Genomic DNA, 25,265 nt, shown 5'->3' on the forward strand with positions numbered 1-25,265 from the left:
CTTGGACCAAGTTCTATTCTAGGTATAGATATTTTATAAATCAGAGCAACAATGATCTAGCAATATTCAGGGCACATTGCTGTGAACCATTAGAAGTAGCGCTATCCACGCCGACTACTAGGCACAGTTCCAGTTCGGGTTGATGATTGGCTGAAAAGGGCTGTTTTACGCCCGTGTGAGACGATTCTCTATCCCATCATGCAGCGGGTGATGTCCAAGGAAAGATGGCGGAAGGAGGAGCGGCTGATCTGGATACCCAGAGAGGAGAAGTCGCAGCACTGCTGAAAACACAGCTACGAAAGGGAGATACTTGGTAAGAGTTTGCTGGTAACTTTTTAAAGGTCTTAGGAAGGTGCTGGCTGACCTTACCGTGGCTGTCAAAGTGCTAAAGCAGCGGAGAACGGGTGTGACAGGCCGTGTTGACAGTTACCTTGCCAGTTAACGTTAGCTGTCAGCTTCTGTCAGCTAAAGCTAGCCAGCGGCTTCGCCACATTCCACAGTTTCTATTGACCAAGTTATTTGCCAACATGGGAATGCCTAGACACATAGGTACGTTACCAACGTAGCTAGTAAAATACATTTATTTTCCCAATGATTTCAGTTTCATGATCTTGCGATTCAAAGCTGGCTAGCTTGATTTCAAGTGGTTTGCCCATGACGTGAGCTCATCTGGCAAGTCAGGGAGGAGTCATGAAAAGCAACTGTCAAAATGACTTGGCTTGCCAACTAACACACTCACAAACGTGCTAGTATCAAACAGTTAGCTTCTGACAATTGATGTTTAGTGACAATCAAGTGTCCCAACTAGCTAACGTTTGTCTCGCTCACACTGTTAGCAAGCATCCGTTTCATGGTAATTGTAACATTCTTTACATTGTGTAACGTTACTCCAAATGAATGTCAATGATAGTTATTTAAAAAAACTAAAAACCAATCAGCTGCTGGTCATTCTGAAATGACCCCTTTGTCTCGAGTTCTTTCTAATTAACAAAGATCAACAATGAGAAACAGAGACTTTTGTAACTGGAGGTCCTTCTCTCAGCTGTGCTGGTTAGTGGGTACCCTGCCTGTACTTTGGAGCTACACACTTTTTAAATAAAACTTATCAGATACCATCTGCTACCCCAAACTCATTACATCTAATCTAGCGTGATCTCAAATCTAAATCATCGGTGCTCTTTCTACATAGGTACCTAGTGGACAGCCACTGGTTCAAACAGTGGAAGAAATATGTGGGCTTTGACAGCTGGGACAAATATCAGATGGGAGACCAGAATGTCTACCCTGGACCAGTGGACAACTCGGGGCTCCTTACAAGTGGTAAGATACACCACACTCAGACCTCCTTGATGCAATATTTATTGTCTATCTCTGGATAGATTATTGGCAAAGGTGACTTCATAACATGCTCTTTTTACTCATCCCCAGTGTGTCCAGATGAACCCACCACTGTTTTGCGCAGTACATGATGTTTAGAGTGATCAACATGATGTATCTTACCTAATATATCAAACTAAAGGCTGTTATACATGCAATTTCTGTAGGCTAAGTATGACAGAAAAAGTAGGTCTATAATATACTCTAAACATCAATGAAAATAGTTCAAGGGTAGCCTTTCTCTGGTCTATAGAAAGCTATCTGTTGCTTTGTTTTATTGTATAACAAACTGCCATTATGAGTAGGCTACCACCATTGAAGCTGTCCCAATTGAACAACCCCATTATAACCCTAGCCATACATCGTCCTAAAATGTTTCCATTTAATAATCCCTCTTTCGCCACAACCTGGGTCATATTCATTATGACAAACAGACAAACAAAAATGTATGTTTGTTATTGGCCAGGTTCAAGTAGTCCTTCCGTGTCAGTCCATTTTCTTTTGTTTGTTGCCTAATGAACATGACCCGGTTGTCTCGCTCTCTCTCTCTCTCTCTCTCTCTCTCTCTCGAGTAGATGGGGATGTTCTGGCCATCAAGGAGCACCTCATTGATGAGCTGGACTACATCCTGATCCCAACAGAAGGCTGGAATAAGCTATTGAGCTGGTATCCACTGATGGAGGGACAAGAGCCTATCTCACGCAAGGTAAGGATGAGTGACATTAGTGGCTAATTATGGCTGGTGTGGTCCAATATCATTGTTTTTAAGTGGTCAAATAAACAAAGTAATGTAGACTTACTGTATGGTTATAAGAGCTGATTGGGTACAGTGTACGTAGCACCAGTGCCTCAGCGGTAGTCAGATGATCGAGAAGCTCAGTCAGAGGACAAGGCTCAGGTACTTTATGTGAAGTGGTGAATAGTATGAGTTAAGATAATATGGTCAGTGCACAATTACATTTCAATGGTCGCCGTTTGGCCTGTTTGTCGGTAACCTACTTGTAGCCGAAGAGGTTATTGTGGTGTGAGGAGTAATTGAGAAGTTTCCATTTGTGTCAATCTCGCATGTGTTCTATAGGGTTGGATTGATCAATATACTTCAGGTCAGATTGGGATGATTGTGGAAAATGATACCAGGATAACTTTGATTTCTAGATCGATATTAAGTCCCTCCCAGCTAGTAACTGAATCTCAAGCTTAAGTTATCTCAATGTTTAGCCTCTCACTGTCTTCTTCAAGAGAAACGCAGCTGGGCTGTTTTTGATACAATTTAGCTACCAGTATTCCAAATATGCTAGCTATTATTTGTAATACATTGACCGAAACTAACATTCTGTATAAGGACTTGATTAGTTTTTAAACCTAAAGTGGTCCCGAGTACAAATGCTTACTGATTCAATGTTGTCCACAGAAGATCAGATTTTCTAAAGTGGAAGTAGGCTACATTGATATTATTTAGTTGCTTTTTTATTCAGTGTGCTTTTGGTTTAACTCTGACAACTGACTACAGTATAAGCCAGTAACTCGCATAAGGATTGTGTTCCTTGAAACACCAACGGGTTTATGATAACGTAGGGTTATTTCTAACGGCTAACTGCCAGCTGGGCCTACTGTACTTCCGTGAGCCCAGACATGGCTTTCTGCATTTTCAAATCTAGCCAGTCATGGCATCATGGCTGCTGCAGTGCTTTATTTTTCTCTCCCCATTGATCCTCCCCTTTTTGCCATGTATGTTGCGGGGGGTATCGAGTGGCCCTGGCAGTTTCTATTTTCAGAGAGTGCTCTGGATGACTGAAACACCGCAACATGGAGCGAGCTTCGAGACACAACATGCAGGAGGTTTTCTTTCTTTCTCACTTTTGGGGGTTCTTTTACCGTGTTGTCAGACTGTTGGAATTGATTTTCCGGGTTCTCCTATTGCGGTTCCACTCAGCTTCAACGTAGAGAACCTATCACCTGGGGAGTGATTCTAGAGTGTCCTTGTTTTTCCAAGTAGCGGAATGCTGCCTGAGGTCAAACAGAGAGAGCGGCAGAGGCTTTTTAATAGCGAAGGAAGAGCGAACAAGGGAGCGAGCCTAAGCAGAAAGCGAGAGGGCGGGGTGGATCGGGGTTGGTTCTTAGCATAGCTGTTTTCGAAATTGGCTGTTCTGTCAGTTTGTTACTGTGGGACTTAACTTGCCTTTTATCTCTGTGTTAGCATGCCATTGCCGGGCATTCATTTTATAAGAAGGGCGGTGGGTGATGTCTGGTGGGTGAATCTGATCCATGCCTACAGCTGATCTCATTGCCTGGGGTTAGGGCGGGTCTGTACCCTACGGTGTGGGGCCAGCCACCAGCGGAGGGGCTGTGTGAAATGAATAGGAATGGACCCTTCAGCTATGTCTACACTCTGGGGCTATATTAAGATTCTCCGTCATACGCTCCTATCAACGGAGTTAGAAAGTGTAGCCTATAGTTTATACACTTACAATGCTTTCAGTGTGTCGATAGTCCTATTAACTGGGTAGCCAAATTCTTAATTTGTTTCTACTGCCATATGCTGTGTTCTTTATTTCTTGTTTCCTTGGTGAAGTTGGTGATTGCTTCTCTGTTCAATGTTGAAGAGTTTTAACAAGTTCCAACTTGTACTCAATCAGCAATGCAAATCTTGCCCATATCGGAGCAATGTCATGATGAGTTTAATTAGCAAAAAATATTTGTTTCCTTCATATGCCATCATGTACATGAGTTTAATTGCCAAAATTGTAACCGAGTGATAACTATTTTCTTATGCCATCTGTCATGTAAGAGAACTTTAACATTGTCAAGTGTTTAATTTGAAAACAATCATATTTGTTAATGAGTTTTATTTTGCCATCTGTCATGATGTAAGACACACTCTATTGACATATTTCGACAGGTGGTAGAACAGGGTATGTTTGTGAAGCACTGCAAGGTGGAGGTGTACCTCACAGAACTGAAGCTGTGTGAAGACCGCAACATGGACAACGTGGTCACCAGACGCTTCAGCAAAGCGGACACGATAGGTAGGCAGACACTGTTATTCTCCCGAACAGATTGAATGGAGCAGATGGTATCTTTATTTAGAAGAAACTCTCGTCTCTTTTCCTCATTGATTATTTCCACACGTTTTCTACCCCGTTTTTATTTGTACCTTTATTTAACTAGCCAAGTCAGTTGAGAACAAATTCTTATTTACAATGACGGCCAAACCCGGATGACACTGGGCCAATTATGCGCAACCACATGGGACTCCCAATCACGGCCGGTTGTAATACAGCCTGGAATCGAACCAGGGACTGTAGTGATGCCTCAAGCACTGAAATGCTTATAATAATAGTATTATAAGTAGTAGCCTACACTTTTATCTACAGTGACTTATAGTCATGCGTGTACGTATGGGTAGTCCTGGGAATCAAACCCATGCTCTACCAAGCGCCATACTCTACCAACTGAGCTATAGAGTACCATTTTATGTTGGTGTAAACCAGCATTGGTATGACCATTATTTTCATTGTACAGTTATCCTGACAAATGTAGCAGCTGTCCACTTTTCTCGGCCAGAGAATGAATGAATCGATCATTCCCATCCATTAGCACCAGTCACGGTGATTGCACAGGAGAACTTCTCTTCTACCTGACAGAGAATTAATAAGTAATATTTGTTTTAAAATGCTCTCCATTTTCCTCTTTGTGGATCAATTCCACTCATTTTCTTCGTGATATTAGGATTTTATATTCATATCCTGACATGTTCTGTAGTTCTTCATTTGACTTGTTGGTTGTTTACTTTGGTTCCCTTGCACCATTGCTCTTAGTTATTTCACTGATAATACAAACATCTTTTAAGTTTATGAAAATCGGATGCATTGCCAGCCTTTTAATGGTCAATTTAAACAGTGAAATCACAAGGGTGTTTCCTCCGACACATTGGTGCGGCTGGCTTCCGGGTTGGATGCGCGCTGTGTTAAGAAGCAGTGCAGCTTGGTTGGATTGTGTATTGGAGGACGCATGACTTTCAACCTACTGAACTTTCGTCTCTCCCAAGCCTGTACGGGAGTTGTAGCAATGAGACAAGATAGTAGCTATTGGATACCACGAAATTGGGGAGAAAACGGGGTAAAATATATTTTTTAAAAGCAAAGTCAGTGTTCATAAGAGGTTGACAAACAAAACAGTGACTAGGTGGTTAGCGCGCACTGCACCCGGCCCGCCACAGGAGTCACTGGTGCGCAATGAGACAAGGATATCCCTACCGGCCTAACCCGGACGACGCTAGGCCAATTGTGCTTCACCCCACGGACCTCCCGGTCGCGTCCAGTTACGACAGAGCCTGGGCGCGAACCCAGAGTCTCTGGTGGCACAGCTGGCACTGCATTACAGCGCCCTTAACCACTGCGCCACCCGGGAAGCCACTGACTTTGCTTTTGACTACTGCAAAATGATGCGCTCCCAAAATAACTGCCAAAACTCTGCTCCCTAAAGCACACACAAGTAATCTGCAATTACATGGGCAGGGAGTGTTACTATAAATTGACAGCAGATTAATTCATTACTTTATCAGAGCATGAGATATTTATACACCCAATTATTCTCTGCCCTAAGTATGCAGGTGCATGTGTGTAATTTTTTTCAATTTGTCACCTACATGTTTTGTATACTCAATGTATATGGCATGTTGCTTATTTGTTACCCTTGTTCTATAACCTCCTGTCATGCAGACACCATTGAGAAGGAGATGCGTAAACTGTTCAGTATCCCAGACGAGAAAGAGACCAGGTTGTGGAACAAGTACATGAGCAACACGTTTGAGCCTCTGAACAAACCGGACAGCACTATACAGGACGCAGGACTCTACCAAGGACAGGTATGAAATAACCCTTGGATATCAGGCTATATTTATACATTGTCTCTACTTCCTGTCCTGTCATCGCACCAGTTATATAGGATCTAGATTATTCCACACCATGCAAACTGACAAGGAAATTCTCTATGCTCTTGTTAATAGGAATGGCGCTGGAGGGGATGACTGCCGTTTTACAGGCTCCGAACCAATTGTGCTATTTTGTGGGGGGGTTTTCGCATAATGTAGATGCTACTGTCTCTTATGACTGAAAAGAGCTTCTGGATATCAGAACAGCGAATACTCACCTCGAACTGGACAAAGATATTTTTCTTTAATGAGGATATAATTTTTCTCTCAGACAAGGCCGAAATCCCTGTAATTCGCCTGAAGATAAGGAAATACAGGTGAAGGAGATCAGGGTGCCTTGTGAAAATTTCTTCGGCGAGTAGGTAACCTTTCTCTACCATCCGTTCTATTAGCCAACATGCCATCACTGTAGAATAAACTGGATAAGTTCCGTTCGAGACTATCCTACCGATTAAAAACGAATATCTTATGTTTAACTGAGATGTGGCTGAACGATAACACAGATAATATACAATTGTCAGGGTTTTCCATGCATTGGCAGGACAGAACAGCTTGCAAGCAAAAACTAAAGCAAGAAGTACCAGTGACTCGCTCAATACGTAAGTGGTCAAATTACACAGATGCCACGCTTCACGACTGTTTTGCTAGCACAGACTGGAATATGTTCTGGGATTCATCCAATGGCATTGAGTATACCACCTCAGTCACCAGCTTCATCAATAAGTGCATCAACTTAGTCCCGACGTGCGTACATATTGCAACCAGAAGCCATGGATTACAGGCAACATCCTCACCGAGCTAAAGAATAGGTCTGCCTAAATCAAGGAGCTGGATACCAGACTTCCTGACGGGCTGCTCCCAGGTGGTAAGGTTAGGCAACAACACATCTGCCACGCTGATCCTCAACACGGGGTCCCTCAGGGATGTGTGCTTTGTTCCTTCCTGTACTCCCTGTTTACCCACGACTGCCTGGCCAAGCACGACTCCAACACCATTATGTTTGTTGACGACACAACAGTGAGACAGCCTATATAAGCGTCTGTATTAGTGTCCTACTCCTTGAAAGCGGCAGTTCTAGCCTTTAGCTCTATGCAGTTGTTGCTTATAATCCATAGCTTCTGGTTGGGATATATACGTACAGTCACTAGGGACAACGTCTTCGATGCACGTATTGATGAAGCCGGTGACTGAGGTGGTATAGTTCTCAATGTCATTGAATGAATCCCGGAACATATTCCAGTCTGTGAGAGCAAAACAGTCCAGTAGCATAGACACCACTTCCGTATTGAGCGAGTCACTGGTACTTCCTGCTTTAGTTTTTGCTTGTAAGAAGAAATCAGAAGGATAGTATTATGGTCAGATTTGCCAAATGGATGGTGGAGTGGTTTGTATGCATCTGTGTGGATTAAAGGTTGTCTGGATGAGCATTTTCTTGTTTGCTTATGGCCTTATAGAGTTGGTTGAGTGCGGTCTTAGTTTAACCATTGGTTTATGGTGGTAAATAGACGGCTAGGATTAATATAGTTGAGATCTCTCTTGATAGATGGTGTTGTCTACAGCTTATCATAGGGTACTCTACCTCAGGTGAGCAATACCTTGAGACTACTTTATATTAGACATCGCACACTAGCTGTTATTGACAAATGGACACACACCCCCACCCCTCGTCTTATCAGACGTAGCTTCTCTGTTCTGCCGAATCATGGAAAATCTCACCAGCTTTATATTATCCGTGTCGCCGTTCAGTCACGACTTGGTGAAACATAAGATATTAGTTTTTAATGTCCTGTTGGTAGGATAATCTTAATTCTAGGTCATACATTTTATTTTCCAATGATTGCACGTTAGCCAAAATAACGGATGGCAGTGGGAGTTTACTTGCTCGCCTACGAATTCTCATAAGCCCGACCCTTTTCCTCCGTCTTCACGCAAATGACGGGGTTTTGGGCTTGTTCCCGGGAAAGCAGTATATCCTTCTCGTCAGACACATTAAAGGAAAAAGGTTTTCCAGTTTTTGGGTGAGTAGTCGCTGTTCTGATGTCAATAAGTTATTTTCGGTCATAAGAGACAGTAGCAGCCACATTATGTACAAAATAAGTTAAACAACGCAAGAAAACTAACGAAATAGCACAGTTGGTTAGAAGTATGTAAAACGTCAGCAATCCTCTTCGGTGACATCTTAACACTGTACCAGTGTAATGATAATTCTGTTTAATTAGCTTCTTGACATGTCACGCCTCTCAGGTGGTGGAGTATCTTGGCAAAGGAGAAATGCTTACTAACAAGGATGTAAATAAACGTGTGCACAACATTTGGGAGAAATACACTTTTTGTATGTATGGAACATTTCTGGGATCTTTTATTTCAGCTCATGAAACATGGGACCAACGCTTCACATGATGCGTTATTGTTTTAGTTCAGTGTAGTATCCACTGTAATTATAATAAAGTACCTGAAGTTTACATACACCTTAGCCAAATACATTTAAACTCTGTTTTTCACAATTCCTGACATTTAATCCTAGTAAATATTCCCCGTCTTAGGTCAGTTAGGATCACCACTATAATTTTAAGAATGTGAAATGTCAGAATAATAGTGGAGAGTGATTTATTTCAGCTTTTATTTCTTTCATTGCATTCCCAGTGGGTCAGAAGTTTACGTACACTCAATTAGTATTTGGTAGCATTGCCTTGAAATTATTTAACTTGGGTCAAGTGTTTCAGGTAGCCTTCCACAATCTTCCCACAATAAGTTGGGTGAATTTTGGCTTATTCCTCCTGACAGAGCTGGTGAAATTGAGTCCGTTGTTTTTGGCCTCCTTGCCATCACACGATTGAGGTTAGGGCTTTGTGATGGCCACTCCAATACCTTGACGTTGTTGTCCTTAAGCCATTTTGTCACAACTTTGTCGAACGCTTGGGTTCATTGTCTATTTGGAAGACACATTTGCGACCAAGCTTTACCTTGCTGATTGATATCTTGAGATGTTGCTTCAAAATATCCACAATTTTCATTTCTCATGATGCCATCAATTTTGTGAAGTGCACCAGTCCCTCCTGCAGCAAAGCACCCCCACAACATGATACTGCCACCCCCGTGCTTCACGGTTGGGATGGTGTTCTTCGGCTTGCAAGCCTCCCCCTTTTTCCTCCAAACATAAGGATGGTCATTATGGCCAAAAGGTTATACTTTTATTTAATCAAACCTGAGGACATTTCTCCAAAAAGTACCATCTTTGTCCCAATGTGCAGTTGCAAACCCTAGTCTGAGTTTTGTATGGCGGTTTTGGAGCAGTGGCATCTTCCTTGCTGAGCGACCTTTCAGGTTATGTCGATATAGGACTTGTTTTACTGTGGATATAGATACTTTTGTACCTGTTTCCTCCAGCATCTTCACAAGGTCCTTTGCTGTTGTTCTGGGATTGATTGCACTTTTTGCACCAAAGTATGTTCATCTCTAGGAGACCGAATGCGTCTCCTTCCTGAGCGGTATGACGGCTGCGTGGTCCCACGGTCTTTATACTTGCGTACTATTGTTCGTACAGAGGAACGTGGTACCTCTCAGGCTTTTGGAAATTGCTCCCAAGGAGGTTTTGGATGATTTTTCTCTTGATTTTCTCAAGATGTCAAGCAAAGAGGCACTGATTTTGAAGGTAGGCCCTGAAATACATCCACAGGTATAATTCGAGTCAATTGGAGGTATGTCAATTAGCCTTTCTGAAGCTTCTAAAGCCATAACATCATTTTCTGGCATTTTCCAAGCTGTTTAAATGCACAGTCAACTTAGTGTATGTAAACTTCTGACCCACTGGAATTGTGATACAGTGAAATAATCTCTCTGTAAACAATTGTTGGAAAACCTACTTGTCATGCACAAAGTAGATGTCCTAATCGACTTGCCAAAACTATAGTTTGTTAACAAAATTTGTGGAGTGGTTGAAGAACGAGTTTTAATGACTCCAACCTACGTGTATGTAAACGTCTGACTTCAACTGTACATATAGCCTACAGGTCTTATTATACACATCTTAAGTGTCTGGCTCCAAAGAACAGCAAAGCTGCAAGTGTCCTTTCCCCCCACCTGGGGGAGTTTACCAGAAGTAGCCTAGGCCTAAACATCCATTTACAAGCAGGGATTAATCTAGACAACTGGGCAATGGGTCACTGGAGGGACATTCCACTCGATGGTAACAGCTGCTCTAGAGGATATACAGGAGTGTGTCCCAAATGGCACCCTGTTCCCTACATAGTGCACTCAGGACTCTAAATTAAAATGTCATTGGTAGTACTAGTGCCTCCAACTTAAAGTTAAGAGTAAAACATAAAATTGATTACCTTGTGTTTTTGGCTATGCCGGATTAAGTGATATGACATGCTATTCTATAAAATAATATCTCTGTAATTAATATTACCTGATTAAGCTAATCAGGTAAATGTAATTTAACTAGAATGTCGGGGCACCACGAAATAATGTTTATAGAGCTGTTATCTTCCGAATAAACTCATATAGACCTAGTAATCTTTTACATCAGTAGCAGTCAATATTTAATCGTCACTTTATTCAGTCTCATCTGAAAGTTGTACATCTTCACGAACCCTGGCTAACAAGTTGAATCGGCACTAAATACTAAATACCTAAGTGATCATACATTGATTACAAATTATGTCATAAAGGAAAATGTCCCTACTGGACGGAACAGATATGACGGCTGGTTACACAAAGAAAGGGGGTTGGGTTTTGAATGAAAGAGCAAGAAGACCGAGTAACAACGGGATGCTATTGTAAATACAGAATCTTATGTATTCTAAATAACCACCCATTTGGAAAATGCAATAAATATTTACTCTTGAGCTGCGCTTCACTAGGTTGGTCGTAGATGGAAGGCCAGGTTGTCCAGCAGGGATCTCTTGTCCTTTGAAGAATGTCTCTGGTGGTAAACTGAATACGTTGTAGTATCGTTGTGTGTGTGTTAGACTGGTACGTCGTCCTTCCTTTCCTAGCCCACGTTTACAGCGGCTGCTGGTAACTCAACGGCAAGGAGGTATCACTTCTGGAGTGAAGTGTTCAAAGTTCATACCAAGTTGCCATACTTTTAAGCTCGTGCTATATTCTGGCTGGTATAGTTGAAATTCATCCTTTAAGCATGTTGATCGTCACCTTCACATTGAACTTGATGCTAATTTCGTTAGGTTATTATCCGAGCCCTTTTAACCTTTCTAGGGCAACCCCTCGACAACATTCCAGGGAAAAAGGCAGCGTGCGAAATTCATTATTTTTATTTTTTTTAAATATAACTTTCACACATTAACAAGTCCAATACAGCAAATGAAAGAAACATCTTGAAAAATGCTTTACAGCGAAAGCACATATGATTATGTTAGGTCATAGCCAAGTAAAAAAAAACACAGGCATTCTTCCAGCCAAAGATAGGAGTCACAAAAAGCAGAAATATATAGATCAAATTAATCACTAACCTTTGATCTTCATCAGATGACACTCATAGGACATCATGTTACACAATAAATGTATGTTTTGTTCGATAATGTGCATATTTATATCCATTGGCACGTTACGTGCAGTAATGTTTTGATTCCAAAACATCTGGTAATTTTGCAGAAATACTCATAATAAACATTGATAAAAGATACTAGTGTTAGTCACAGAATTAAAGATGGACTTCTCCTTAATGCAACCGCTGTGTCAGACTTCAAAAACTTTACGGAAAAATCATAATCTAAGAACGGCGCTGAGAGCCCAAAACAGCCAAAGAAATATTGGCCATTTTGGAGTCAACAGAAGTTAGAAAAACACTAAATATTCACTTACCTTTGATCTTCATCAGAAGGCACTCCCAGGAATTCCAGTTCGACAATAAATTCCTGATTTGTTCCATAAAGTCCATCATTTAGCCACTTGTTGTTGGCGTGTTAAGCCCAGTAAACTATCTTCATGAAGCGTGAGCACTTCGTCCAGACAAAAACTCAAAGTTCCGTTACAGGTCGTAGAAACAAACCAAACAATGTATGGAATCAATCTTTAGTTTGTTTTTAACATAAATCATCAATAAGGTTCCAACCGGAGAATTTCATTGTCTGAAGAAAAGCACTGGAACGAGAGCGAACACTGTCGGGAGCGCGCCTCACAAGCCTGAGACACCCTGCCAGACCACTGACTCGGAGCTCTCATGAGCCCCTCCTTTATAGTAGAATCCTCAAACTAGTTTCTAAAGACGGTTGACATCTAGTGGAAGCCCTAAGAAGTGCAACTTCATCCATATCTCACTGTCAATTCAATATGGATTGTGTTGAAAATCGACCAACCTCAGATTTCTCACTTCCTGTTTGAATTTCTTCTCAGGTTTTTGCCTGCCATAGGAGTTCTATTACACTCACAGACATAATTCAAACAGTTTTAGAAAGTAAAGTGTTTTCTATCCAATACTAATAATAACTATTGACGGGGTATAAACTCTTACTCTATGAGGTACGGAGCCTGATGGTTTTCTTTTCTACCTGATAATTAATTGCACCCACCTGGTGACCAGATCTAAATCGGTCCCTAATTAGAGAGGAACAATGAAAAATTGCAGTCAAACTTGCATTGAGGTTGAGTTTGAAGGACCTATTGATATGAGTTACATCACATTTTAAACGGTCTCTTTAAGAGCCGCAAGTTTGAGTGGTGACATGCATGAAATCAGTCATTAATTAATTGCTATGATTTATCTTCTAATGAAGCTATCCTTTTCCCTGTTTTTTCTGTGCCCCCAAGTGTTTAGATATACTAGTAAAATAACAAGGTTGTTAGCTAGCTTACGTGACTGAACAAGGTGTAAACAAATGTAAGTGGATTTTGAATGATCCACAACATTGTTTTTGGCAATATTCATAAACTAACTTCATGAAGAAAAAGTTGGGGAAAATCTACCAGCCAATACATTTGGCATAGCACCAAAAAACTATTATCGGCCTTGTTTTCCCCTTTATTTTTTTCCAGGTTTTTGTTCTCAAAATCACACTTAATAGAACATCCAATTTTGTTTGTCCACAACAATGCTTAAATCACATCTTTTGAGGTCTGGGAAAGAAAGTAAATAATTTTGGTGTGTAGTTGCTCTTTAATTTCAGTTGTGCATGTCAAGAGACTGGTGTTTGGCGGGTGGTGTTTCTCTATGGCGATAGCAGAGTTTACGAGACAAAAGATAGAAATCATATTGATATCATCATTTTGCCAGGTATGCTTTGCAGTTTAATATTTAATTTGGAAAGTTTTATGGGAAAGTCTTTATAATTGACTGTTTCGACATTGCTAACTGGCAACACAAAGTGGTAGGCCCATGCAGTTATGTCTTGAGAAAGTTGCAAGAAATACATATCACTGATACATGCTCCGGAACTTTGGCGACTACTAAGGCTTTCTTAAACCTCCCACTTTGGGCCGACGGTGTCAATGTGCAGTTCATATATGCATAATCTATGAGCAGAATTGCTGTCTTTGCTCAATTAGCCACAAGGTAAAAAAATCTGCCGTTCTGACCCTGAGCAAGGCAGTTAACCCACTGTTCATCGGGCACCAGAGACGTGGATGTCGATTAAGGATTTCCCTTTCCTAGTTTGAAAGCAACTGTTTCTCTGGACTCTGTGCTGTGCCATTTTTATTTTTCCCCACCTACATTTTCCACCATGTGGGCCCTTTGGGGCCTGGTCAAACGTAGTGCACTAAATATGGAATAAGGTTCCATTTTGGACACTACCCAGGTCCCCACTTTGGCTTTTCAGTCTGCCCACGACAAAGCCAACTAAGAGGCAAAGGGATACTTAGGGATATGATTCATCTCCCTTTTCCCCTGTATTATGAGATTGGGAAATTACTACTTTTTACTAGATGCAGAAAAACCGATTTGAGAAGTACAAGTAGATTCATTAAACAGATTGTGCAGCACTGCACTGCATTTCCAAATTCACATAGAAATCGCAAGAAATCCATATTGCATGCAAATATTCTGAAATGCCTCTCAGCCTTGTGTTATGTCTGTTTTTACATTGTACTCTGTCTCTATCCCTCTCTACCCTTCCGACTACTTCCCACACATTAAAGATCTTCACGGATCCACCTGTACCCGAATACCTGAGACCGTATCCGGACCCAAGCTAGATAATGTTACGGGTCTAGGTCGGGTCTGATAAGTGTCACGGGTCTCAGGCATGTGTAATTTTAACCGACTTGTCTGAAGGGACTGTACAGATCCAAATGTGAATGCTGCAATAGGGAGAGACATTTCATAATTTATGCTGCTGCACCTGTGTTTCAAGAGAGTGGAGCTTGTAGCTTGTTGTTGGCCAATCATAAGTCATGAAGGTGGCAATAGACTACAGTCATAGAGCCACAGTGTGTGACAATAGAGCTGATTTAAAAATATAAATATATATTTATTTTTTAATTTTCGTAATGTGTTCAACTTTTTGGACTCTACCACACACACCAAGCCTCGCCCCCTGTCACTCCAGCAGCACAGTTCCTCCTCCTCGCTGGTAGATTCACAATAAGTTTGCATGCTCTTCTATTAGGTCAAATGCAGTCAACAGATTGTTCCAAACAAGAGCAATGTTGCTTTCCACTTTGCTTCTTGACATAAAATCATTATTTCTATGATTCCAACAGTTCACAAAGTAAAATGGCAATATTTGGTGAAATAGCTTTGTTTGTTTTGCCCTTATCATATTGCCCATACTTACCCTACTGTAAGTAGATGCAATTGTAAAACAGATTTGGAAATACTACAAGACGAGTGTTGCCATAGTACTACATTTATGGTATTGTAGGCCAATCTGGCGAAGAAAGTTTAACATATGTATTATGTTTCCATATATTTATATGTGTATTATGTTTCTATTTCTGATATCCATGCAGGTCCTGGTAATAGAGCAGAAGAATGAGGATGGATCGTGGCCTAGAGGTTCCTCTGCACCTAAGTGAGTGTGTCTGGCTAGGTCCATGACCTTCCATTGACTTCCAATTAGGAATTACTCTCACTTGGCCTGGGGATTGAAAGACATTGGTTCCTCTGAGGCTGAGTTTTCTTTATGCTAGTTTATTTAGTGAAGTTTGTTTTATTCATTCAATGTATACATTTATGTTCAACCCAGCAGACCCTTATGATTATTTTTGCTGCTATTTTCCTGCATTCTTTCGTCTTTGAATTTCAACTCCCTATCATATATTTGCTTGGCTTTAGTTGCTGACATATCTCTTATCGTTTAACTCAGGGGTTTTCAAACTTTTCTTGCCCAGGGACCTCCCCCAGGCAAACTGGTGACATAGGGACCCCCCATAATACGTTATGTCTTGTCTCAGGTGAATGATAATGGCAGGTAGACTTTTTAAAATTAATAGATTTGGTAAACAGTTGAATTATTTTGACCTCCCCACAGTTCATTGGAAGGGTTAGATCTAACGGTCTATTAGCTAGAAAGGCGTCTTGGCGGCATAGAGAAAGTGTTGATGTTTCAAAGCAATTCTACACATTTTTCTATTGAGCTGAGAGAATTTAGCAGGTTTTCATCAAATTTCCAGAAATTCTACATACATGGTTTGGCATGGAGCTGAGAGACAATTTAGCTTTTTTATGGCATATTTCTTGCAGTTTTATGCATTTTCCAATGGCTATTGTTCTTCTGCTCAAACATAACAAAATCAATGGGCATGTGCATTGAATGCCTGGTTTTTGGAGTTTTCAATCTCCCTGACTCTAGCTTTCTTTATTAGTTCTCAAAGTTGGTATTATTAAATCATAGTTCAATATCTTTTATGCATGATTTTTATCTGGGTTTGGTAATTTAAGTTGACAACTTTTTCCATCCCTAAAATTACCGCTTGGATGGCCCGCCTATGAATTTCCTATATAGAGCAAACCCTGTGATCAGCTCCAATTACTATAATTTCCTCAATTTTAAAGGGATAGTTGGTGATTTTGGCAATGAAGCCCTTTATCTACTTCCCCAGAATTTGAGGAACAGTTAGCATGCTAACTGTTCCTGCAGACTTAGTCATTGGGCTAACGCTAGTTAGCATTAGCTCGTGAAACTACCTTTAACTAACTTCATACTGGATGCAGAGACTCATTGTATCCACGATGATATTCTGTTGCAGCTTGTGATATTGATACAAATGGCAGACGCCCTGCAGTACCTGGACCCGAGTTTGAAAACCCCTGGTTTAACCTATTTTCATACTTTTTGAATGAACCCTCCATCTCTCAAAATCCTCTTCTTTGAGAGCCTTTATCCTTTCTCTCTAACTCATGGTTTTCTTTATCTTTTGAAGGTCATCTGGTACTTCCAATCTTTCTGCTTTGCCAAAGATCTCCCCTTCATCTCTCACAAACAATCATAACAGCAGCTTCAACAGCAGGAAGTAAGGACTATTGAGCATAGAGAGGGTTGTCTAATTGATTGACTGACTGGGCTGGGGCACATAGAGCCATAGAGAGACACTACGGAATTCAGCTAACTCTGAAGATGTCGAGTTTTGAACATCAGCGATCTTGGTGCCAAAGGTTCTATCTAGGCAAAGAGTACAAATTAGAATGTTATTGATTTAATGGAATGTTTGGTGCCAATATGAAGGATAGTTTGTGGACTCCGTACATCTATGGCTCTGGGTTAAGGCTTGAGGTGGTTATGTGGGAATTTGCAGTTGCCTGCATGGTTTATGGTTTTTATCTGTTTTCACAGCAGTGTATTCTATCATGGGTCTAAAGAGCTGTGTAGTAAACTGTATTTGAATGTCATCTCAGATTAAGTCATTATCTATTGACAGAATTATGGCTTAATTGACATTTCAATCTTAATTAACTTGATTGAAGAAGAGTAATTTTGTGTGGGTGCTTCGAGTGAGAATCAATAGCTCGTGTGAGCCTCATGCAACCCAGAAACTCTGAGACCTTGGTTGGACACCACTGCTGTGGGTGTGGATTGAGTTGTCACTGTCCAGTAGTTGAACAATAGCCTAATAGTAGAGGAATGTTTTATTTTCCACTGTAGTTGTGAACCATTGCATGCTGGGATGGGTGTAATATCAGTGTCACTCAACACTGTAGGTTATTCTCACTGAAGGCTTGTGTGTGGAAATAGGCTATGTGCAATTTTATTTTACCCGGCATCTGAGAAATACGGGCACACTACTGAGAAATGTATGTATGTAGCACACTTACGATTCGAGCACGTCACTGTTTTCACCATTGTACACTAATGGTAGATTTATTTCCATATTGTGTTCTTGTTTCTGTGGACTCCATGGTGGCGATGTGGGAATAGGATCTCCCTGCAGATCCCCTTCCTGTCAACCCACTCCTCACTGTACAGCGCCAGCTTGGTCCGCTCTGGGATTGAATAATGGATAGGGTGCTATTTTAATCTGGGATGTTTCAAACCAGGATTAAGTATGCTAGGATGCGTCTTTTGTCTTTGACTGTTTGATTGTGGATAGGGTGGGACGAGATGCATATGTTCTGAGCCACTGTCCCTAGACTCCCTGTGTACAGTGAGTCCTTTCGTTTGCATTTTCTATGCATTCCCTCTTCTTCCTCTCTCTCTGAGCTTATTGTGCTGCATGTTCTGCAGTCCGTGTGACCTTCAGAATGCATTTCATCTGCACTCTCCCCCTTTCCACCTCCTCTCTCTCTCTCTCTCTCTCTCTCTCTCTCTCTCTCGCTCTCTGTGTGTGTTGTGACACAGATGCCTACTTAATTATTCTCCTCACATCCTCCTCCAGCTATGCTCTCTACTCCGGCTACAGTAGATTCTTAAGGAGACCCAGTTATATGAATACCTAATTGCATATTAAAGAAGCTAGCTAGCTACTAGAGAAAGTACCTGTATTTGGCCACAATGCATTCTTCAGCCTCAGCAGGAATTCTCTGCTGTCAGGCCCCCTCTGTCACCCCCCCCTGCTATTAACCCTCCCTTTTCTTGAGCTCTCTCATCCCTCTATCTTGATAGGAACATCCCCTTTCTTTTCTTTACCCATCTGTCTCTCTCCTGTACCGCTTCCTCTCTTTCACCCTACATCTCTCCTTCTCCTGTACCACTCTGTACTCCACCTCTATCTTGTCTCCCCTCTCCCTTCACCACTCCCCCCTCGCTCTCTCTCTCCATCTGTGTACCTCTACTTCCTGAAGCGGATTCTTGACCATCGTCGTAGCTTAGCTAGCTGCTGCTATAAATAGGCTATCCTTTGGTAGCAGCAAGGCAGAGCACACGTCAGGGCAGGGGCATGCTAGAGGGCAGGGATTGACACTGTCACATAGCAGGGCTCGGAGAGCGAGTGAGAAGAGGCACTGCAAAACTTGAACACTGACTGAGGAGGAGGAGGGAGTTTTTTTTTCGTTAGCTGTGTTTGACTGTGTTGTGCTCGGGACAGGCCTCGCTTTACTGTGCCTCTCTGCTGCGTGTCTGAACTGAACTGGGATTTAGATCTGGGACCAAGGCCTGGGCAAGGAGTGAGCTGAGCTACAACTGGACTTTGGGATCGGATTAGGACTGGATCGAACTAAGCCCCGGACTCGGGCCGCGTTATGGAGATGGATTTTGTGAGGCCGGTGTCTGATGGTTAAAGCGTTTGAGATGAGATGCTCCTGTGCTGCTGGTGGTGCCTGAGGACAGAGCTGAGGACAGAGCTGAGGACAGAGCTGAGGACAGAGCTGAGGACAGAGCTGAGGACAGAGCTGAGGACAGAGCTGAGGACGAACGCCTTGACAGATTTAGACAGGAGCAGGGTGGTGGTGGAGAGAGTGCTGAGCTGTGAACAGGCTGCTAATGCTAACACTTCTACTGCTGGGGCCGGTGGTGGTATTACTGGTGGTGCTGCTACACCACCCCTTGATCAATGGGACGCAGCGTCGCCCTACTCCCAGAGGTCTGACTGTTATTGCTGTAGCAAGTCCTTTTGCTGTACCTCAAGGCTTTAGGGTTGAGGCTATATGCAAAGTGTTGTCTTTAAGATGTGCTGACTATGTCCTCAGGTTTAGAGTAATTATTGGGCGCTAGGGTTGGGCGACAACAACCTTTGTCCTATCGTGATTATCCATAAAACATTGATATATGAATCTATTGCCCGCCTTAGCCACACCCCCAAAAAGTAAAATAACAAATAAATAAGCATTTTAAACATCCGCTAAAACAGAAGTTGGGCTGTGGCACGAAATGGAATGAAACTATGGATTTTGACAAAAGATGGTGAAAGCCTGGGTAGAGGCTAAGTTCAGGCAATGGCAAATCTTTGGGGAGCAGTGACTGTCTGATGAACGAGCTCTCTTACCGTAGTGAGCTAGGTTACAGGCCAAATCAAACTACTTCCTAAGCGCTTATGGCAGACTGTTAGTGAACACGCTAAATTCCGGAAAACAGTTAATTCACTGAAGCCAGGTAATTCTGCTACTTCCCTGCCTAAACTTTTTCAGTAATAATGTAGGAAACTGCTAAGATTTATGATGCTTTTAATCAGCATTTTATCTCTGCTGGTTTCCTATTTAAAGAAATGGTCATCATACTGGTTTTGGCCAGCCAGTTGACTGTTTGTCCCACGTACAGCCTCCAGTTGCCTCGATGGATAATCAGTCAACCTCACGTGACTTGGGAAATGGTAGTCTCGGTTTTTCTTTTTGGCAACTCAGAGAAACAGCAGTTATTGCTGCATTATTAACTATTGACACTAAGAAGTCATTAGAGGCTGACATTTTGGACCCGTCTGAGTAAGCATGCAGCGCCTCTCATTGCTGGCACAGTAACACACACTTTTTAAAATTTAACTTCAGTATCAGGAAATATTCCAAGTGTGGAAAGCAGCTTTGGTGCTATCACTCCGTAAGGGTGGGGATAGTAGTGATATCGATAATTATCAACCCATTTCCAGGCTCCCCTGTCTTGCGAAAAAAAAAACTAGAATCATTGGACCACAAACAGCTACATTATTATACATTATCTGTAAGTGGTGTACTTAATGTTAATCAATACGGATTCAGAACTAAACAGCACCACTACGGCTACCATGCTTGTTGTAAATTATATTGCAAATGCCTTAAAGTATTGTGCTGCCATGTCTGTTGAATAAGCTGTCCTCGATAGGGTTGGGAACTGATGCTTGCCAATGGTTTCATAATTATCACAATGACAAGGTATATGGGATCAAATCTGAGTTCCTTGACTTGCATAATGTAGCTCAGTTGGTAGAGCATGGCGCTTGTAACACCAGGGTAGTGGGTTCAATCCCCGGGACCACCCATACGTAGAATGTATGCACACATTACGTAAGTCGCTTTGGATAAAAGCGTCTGCTAAATGGCATATATTATATATATTATAAATATTATTTTTGTACAGTCTACTGTATTTAAATAAATAAATATATATATATATATTAGTAATTATTTAGATGCAGATGATAGTGTTGATCAGCTTTAATATTGCAGACTGACTTGTATCAATGTAATTGTTTGCCTAATTCCCAATCCCCCATATTTTATTTAAATATATTTTCCTTATGGTTCCCTAACCCTACCACTCCTCCCCTAATTGGAGTAAACTAATGGAAAATACTTAGACTTCTACTTCCACTACATACATACAGTTAATTCAGAAAGTAATCGGTGCCCTTCATTTTCACCACATTTTGTTATTGTAAAATGTATTTAAAAATATTTTTTAATCGCTTCAATCTTCACACAATACCCCATAATGACAAAGCGAAAACAGGTTTTTAGAAATGTTGGCAAATGTATAAAAAATTAAGATACCTTATGTAAATAAGTACTCAGACTCTTTGCTAAGAGACTTAATTGAGCTCAGGTGCATCCTGTTTCCATTGATCATCTTTGAGATGTTTTTGCAACTTGATTGGAGTCCAACCCTGGTAAATTCAATTGATTGGACATGATTTGGAAAGGCGCACACCTGTCTATATAAGGTCCCACATTTGACCGTGCATGTCAGGGCAAAAACCAAGCCCTGAGGTCGAAGGAATTGTCCGCAGAGCTCAGGGACAGGATTGTGTCGATTTACAGATCTGGGGAAGGGTACCAAAACACACAGTGGCTTCCATCATTCTTAAATGGAAGAGGTTTGGAACCACCAGAACTCTTCCTAGAGCTGGCTGCCCGGCCAAATTGAGCAATCGGGATCGAGGGAAAGATCCAGGCTGTATCACAACCGTCTGTGATTGCCATAGGGCGGCTCACAATTGGCCCAGCGTCGTCCGGGTTTGGCCGGTGTAGGCCGTAACTTACAATTACGGCCTACACCGGCCAAACCTGTAAGTAAGAATTTGTTCAGCTGACTTGTCTAATTAAATAAAGGTTACATTTATAAAACAGAGCGAAGTACAGAGATCCTGTACAGCTAAGACAACGCAGGAGTGGTTTTGGGACAAGTCTCTGAATGTCCTTGAGTGGCCCAGCCAGAACCTGGACTTGAAACAAAATATTTGTGTAGCTACGCTCCCCACCCAACCTGAAAGCGCTTGAGAAGATCTACAGAGAGGCTCTGCAGAGAAGAATGGGAGAAACTCTCCAAAAACAGGTGTGCCAAGCTTGTAGCGTCATACCCAGGAAGACTTGAGGCTGAAATTGCTGCCAAAGGTGCTACAATAAAGTACTTAGTAAAGGGTCTGAATACTTCTGTAAATGTGATATTTCATTTTTTCCTGTTTTGATACATTCGCAAATATGTTTTTTTTTGGTGTGGAATTTGTCATTATGGGGTGTTGTTGTGTTTAGATTGATGATGGGGGGGGGTGGGACAATTTTAATCCATTTTAGAATAAGGCTGTAACAATGTGGATAAAGTCAAGGCCTGAATACTTACCAAATGCAGTGAATACTTTTTATGTCCACTACATTTTACTTCAATTATCCCGCTTTTCCTTATAGTCCCACCTGTCAGCTACCCTCGACATTTCAATCTGTCTCTTACCCATCCAGTTTGGATTTCTACCTGCCATATATTTTTAAACTGTGCTGCTACCACCTGGGTACTCTACCATGGACCTTAGAGGTTGCTGTCCTATGTGCTGTACATAGTCGTGGAACACTGGTCACTTAATAATGTTTACATACTGTTTTACCCACTTCATATGTACACTACATGACCAAAGATTTGTGGACACCTTGTGGAACGTCTCATTGCAAAATCATGGGCATTAAAATGTGGTTGCTTCCCCCTTTGCTGCTATAACAGTCTCCACTCGTCTGGGAATGCTTTCCACTAGATGTTGGAATATTGCTGTAGGGACTTGCTTCCATTCAGCCACCAGCATTACTGAGGTCGGGCACTGTTTGGTGATTATGATGAAGGTGCTACATTGAAAGTCACTGAGCTCTTCAGTAAGGCCATTCTACTGCCAGTGTTTGTCTATGGAGATTGCATGGCGGTGTGCTCAATTGTATACACCTGTCAGCAACGGGTGTGGCTGAAATAGCCATTTGAAGGGTTGTCCACATACATTTGTGTTTATAGTGTATGTACTTTATTCTAGTTGATCCCTATACTCTAACTATTGCTGTACATGTACTATTCAGATATACTACATTTTCTATCCTTAAAATGTCAAAACATCCCATGTATGTACAAGCACACAGCCATGCAATCTCCATAGAGAAACACTGGCAGTAGAATTGCCTTACTGAAGAGCTCCTTGACTTGCAATGTGGCACTGTCATGGAAGCCACCTTTCCAAGAAGTCAGTTTGTCAAATGCCTACCCTGCAAGAGCTGCCCCGGTCAACTGTAAGTGCTGACATTGTGAAGTGGAAACGTCTAGGAGCAAAAGCGTCTCAGCCACTCAGAACGGGACCGCCGAAGAACGTAAAAATCGTCTGTCCTCGGCTGCAATACTCACTACCGAGTTCTAAACTGCCTCTGGAAGCAATGTCAGCACAGTAACTGTTCGTCGGGAGCTTTGTGAAATTGCCGAGCAGCCCCGCACACAAGCCTAAGATCACCATGCGCAATGCCAAGCGTCGGCTGGAGTGGTGTAAAGCTCTCCGCCATTGGAATCTGGAGCAGTGGAAACACGTTCTCTGGAGTGATGAATCATGCTAAACTATCTGGCAGTCCGGCGGACGAATCTGGGTTTGGCGATAGCATTGTCTTTATGCATCTTTATGCACTATACATTGGGCAGGCCTGCATAGTGCCAACTGTAAAGTTTGGTGGAGGAGGAATAATTGTCTGGGGCTGTTTTTCATGGTTCAAGCTAGGTCCCTTAGTTCCAATTAAGGGAGATCTTATTGCTACAGCATACAGTGATGTACTAGATGATGTGCTTCCAACTTTGTGGCAACAGTTTGGGGAAGGCCCTTTTCTGTCAGCATGACAATGCCCCGTTCATAAAGCGAGTTCCATACAGAAATGGTTTGTTGAGATCGGTGTGGAAGAACTTGACTGGCCTGCACAGAGCCCTGTCCTCAATCCCACCGAACACCTTTGGGATTAATTGGAACGCCTACTTCGAGCCATGCCTCATCGCCAGACATCACTGCCCAACCTCACTAATGCTCTGTGGGCTGAATGGAAGCAAGTCCCTGCAGCAATGTTTCAACATCTAGTGGTAAGCCTTCACAGAAGAGTGGAGGCTGTTATAGCAGCAAAGGGGGGACCAACTCCAGATTAATGCCCAAGATTTTGGAATTAGATTTATGATGAGTAGGTGTCCCCCCCCCACACACACCACAAGACTATAAGTATCTCACACACTGAACAAAAAATGTAAACATGTAAAGTGTTTGTCCCATGTTTCGTGAGCTGAAATAATGTCCCTGAAATCTTTCATACGTACATAAATCTTATTTTTAAATTTGTGCACAAATTGTCTACATCCCTGTTTTATTGAGCATTTCTCCTTTGACAAGATAATCCATCCACCTGACAGGTGTGGCGTATCACAAAGCTAATTAAACTGCATGATCATTACACAGGTGCACCTGTGGACACCTGTGGACATTAAAAGGCCACAAAATATGCAGTTGTCTCAACACAATGCCACATGTCTAAAGTTTTGAAGGAGTGTGCGTTTGGCATGCTAACGGCAGGAATGTCCACCAGAACTGTTCCCAGAGAATTGAGTGTTAATTTCTATATCATAAGCCACCTCCAACGTCGTTTTAGAGAATTTGGCATAACATCCAACCGGCCTCACAACAGCAGACCATGTGTAACGACGCCAGACCAGGACCTCCACATCCAGCTTCTTCACATGCAGGATCGTCTGAGGAGGGGTGGGGGATTTCTTGGGTGTATTTCTGTCTGTAATAAAGACCTTTTTGTGGGGAAGAACTCATTTTGATTGGCTGGGCCTGGCTTCCCAGTTGACAGCCCTGCCCAGTCGTGAAATCCATAGATTACGGCTTAATTTATGATGCATGTTTTATTTTTGTTATTGTTTTTATTTCCATCTATCACATCACAAAGTTGTCACCATCTGTTGGCTCTCAATAATTGTCAATAGACAATGCTATCATAATATCACCCGACCCTATTGGGAGCTGTGCTATATACTGTAGGTGTTTTCGTTTTTTTATGTTGGTTTCAGCTTTTTGTTTTTATTGTACAATTGTGTTCTCTTACTTTGTACCTTTCTCCCCACACTGAATGAGAATTTAGAAAGACCTTATGGGAAGAAATTGTGTTTGGGTGGTTTGAATTGAAATGTTTAAGGTTTGTGTGTGGGCACTAGCCTTTGTATTTATTAAGGATCCCCATTACTCTTTCTGGGGCCCAAACAAGATTAAGGCAATTACTTAACAAAAATAAATTGAACGGTACGTCATTCAAACAGCACATTATTGCGCCACTACTTTATGCCTGCATTTGTTTGGTAACATCCAGTAATTATATCCAGCCATATGAAATAGGCTAAGTCCATGTTCTCTATTTATTCCTGACTCATGTTATGTAACCTCTTCA

At 41.8% G+C, this 25,265-nt stretch overlaps 1 protein-coding gene across 8 annotated transcripts in view; it reads left to right on the forward strand.

The window, feature by feature from the left end:
* Window positions 1-187: 187 nt before the first annotated feature.
* LOC118366100 (ubiquitin carboxyl-terminal hydrolase 15-like) overlaps window positions 188-25,265 on the forward strand; it is a 38,949-nt gene continuing 13,871 nt past the window's right edge. Inside the window, exons 1-8 of one of the 8 annotated variants that reach the window (XM_052491732.1) lie at window positions 198-313; window positions 1,190-1,320; window positions 1,953-2,083; window positions 4,277-4,403; window positions 6,099-6,243; window positions 15,208-15,282; window positions 16,634-16,723; window positions 17,626-25,260. In XM_052491732.1, coding sequence (XP_052347692.1) covers window positions 225-313; window positions 1,190-1,320; window positions 1,953-2,083; window positions 4,277-4,403; window positions 6,099-6,243; window positions 15,208-15,282; window positions 16,634-16,723; window positions 17,626-17,704 — 867 coding nt within the window. In that variant the 5' untranslated portion in view covers window positions 198-224 and the 3' untranslated portion in view covers window positions 17,705-25,260. Of the gene's footprint in view, window positions 314-1,189; window positions 1,321-1,952; window positions 2,084-3,150; window positions 3,217-4,276; window positions 4,404-6,098; window positions 6,245-6,385; window positions 8,637-15,207; window positions 15,283-16,633; window positions 16,724-17,625; window positions 25,261-25,265 lie in introns of those variants that run through there. The other 7 variants (XM_052491731.1, XM_052491728.1, XM_035748476.2 and 4 more) reach the window with 7 other exon arrangements.

The sequence above is a fragment of the Oncorhynchus keta genome, chromosome 33 (genome assembly GCF_023373465.1).
Source record: "Oncorhynchus keta strain PuntledgeMale-10-30-2019 chromosome 33, Oket_V2, whole genome shotgun sequence".
NCBI lineage: Eukaryota > Metazoa > Chordata > Actinopteri > Salmoniformes > Salmonidae > Oncorhynchus > Oncorhynchus keta.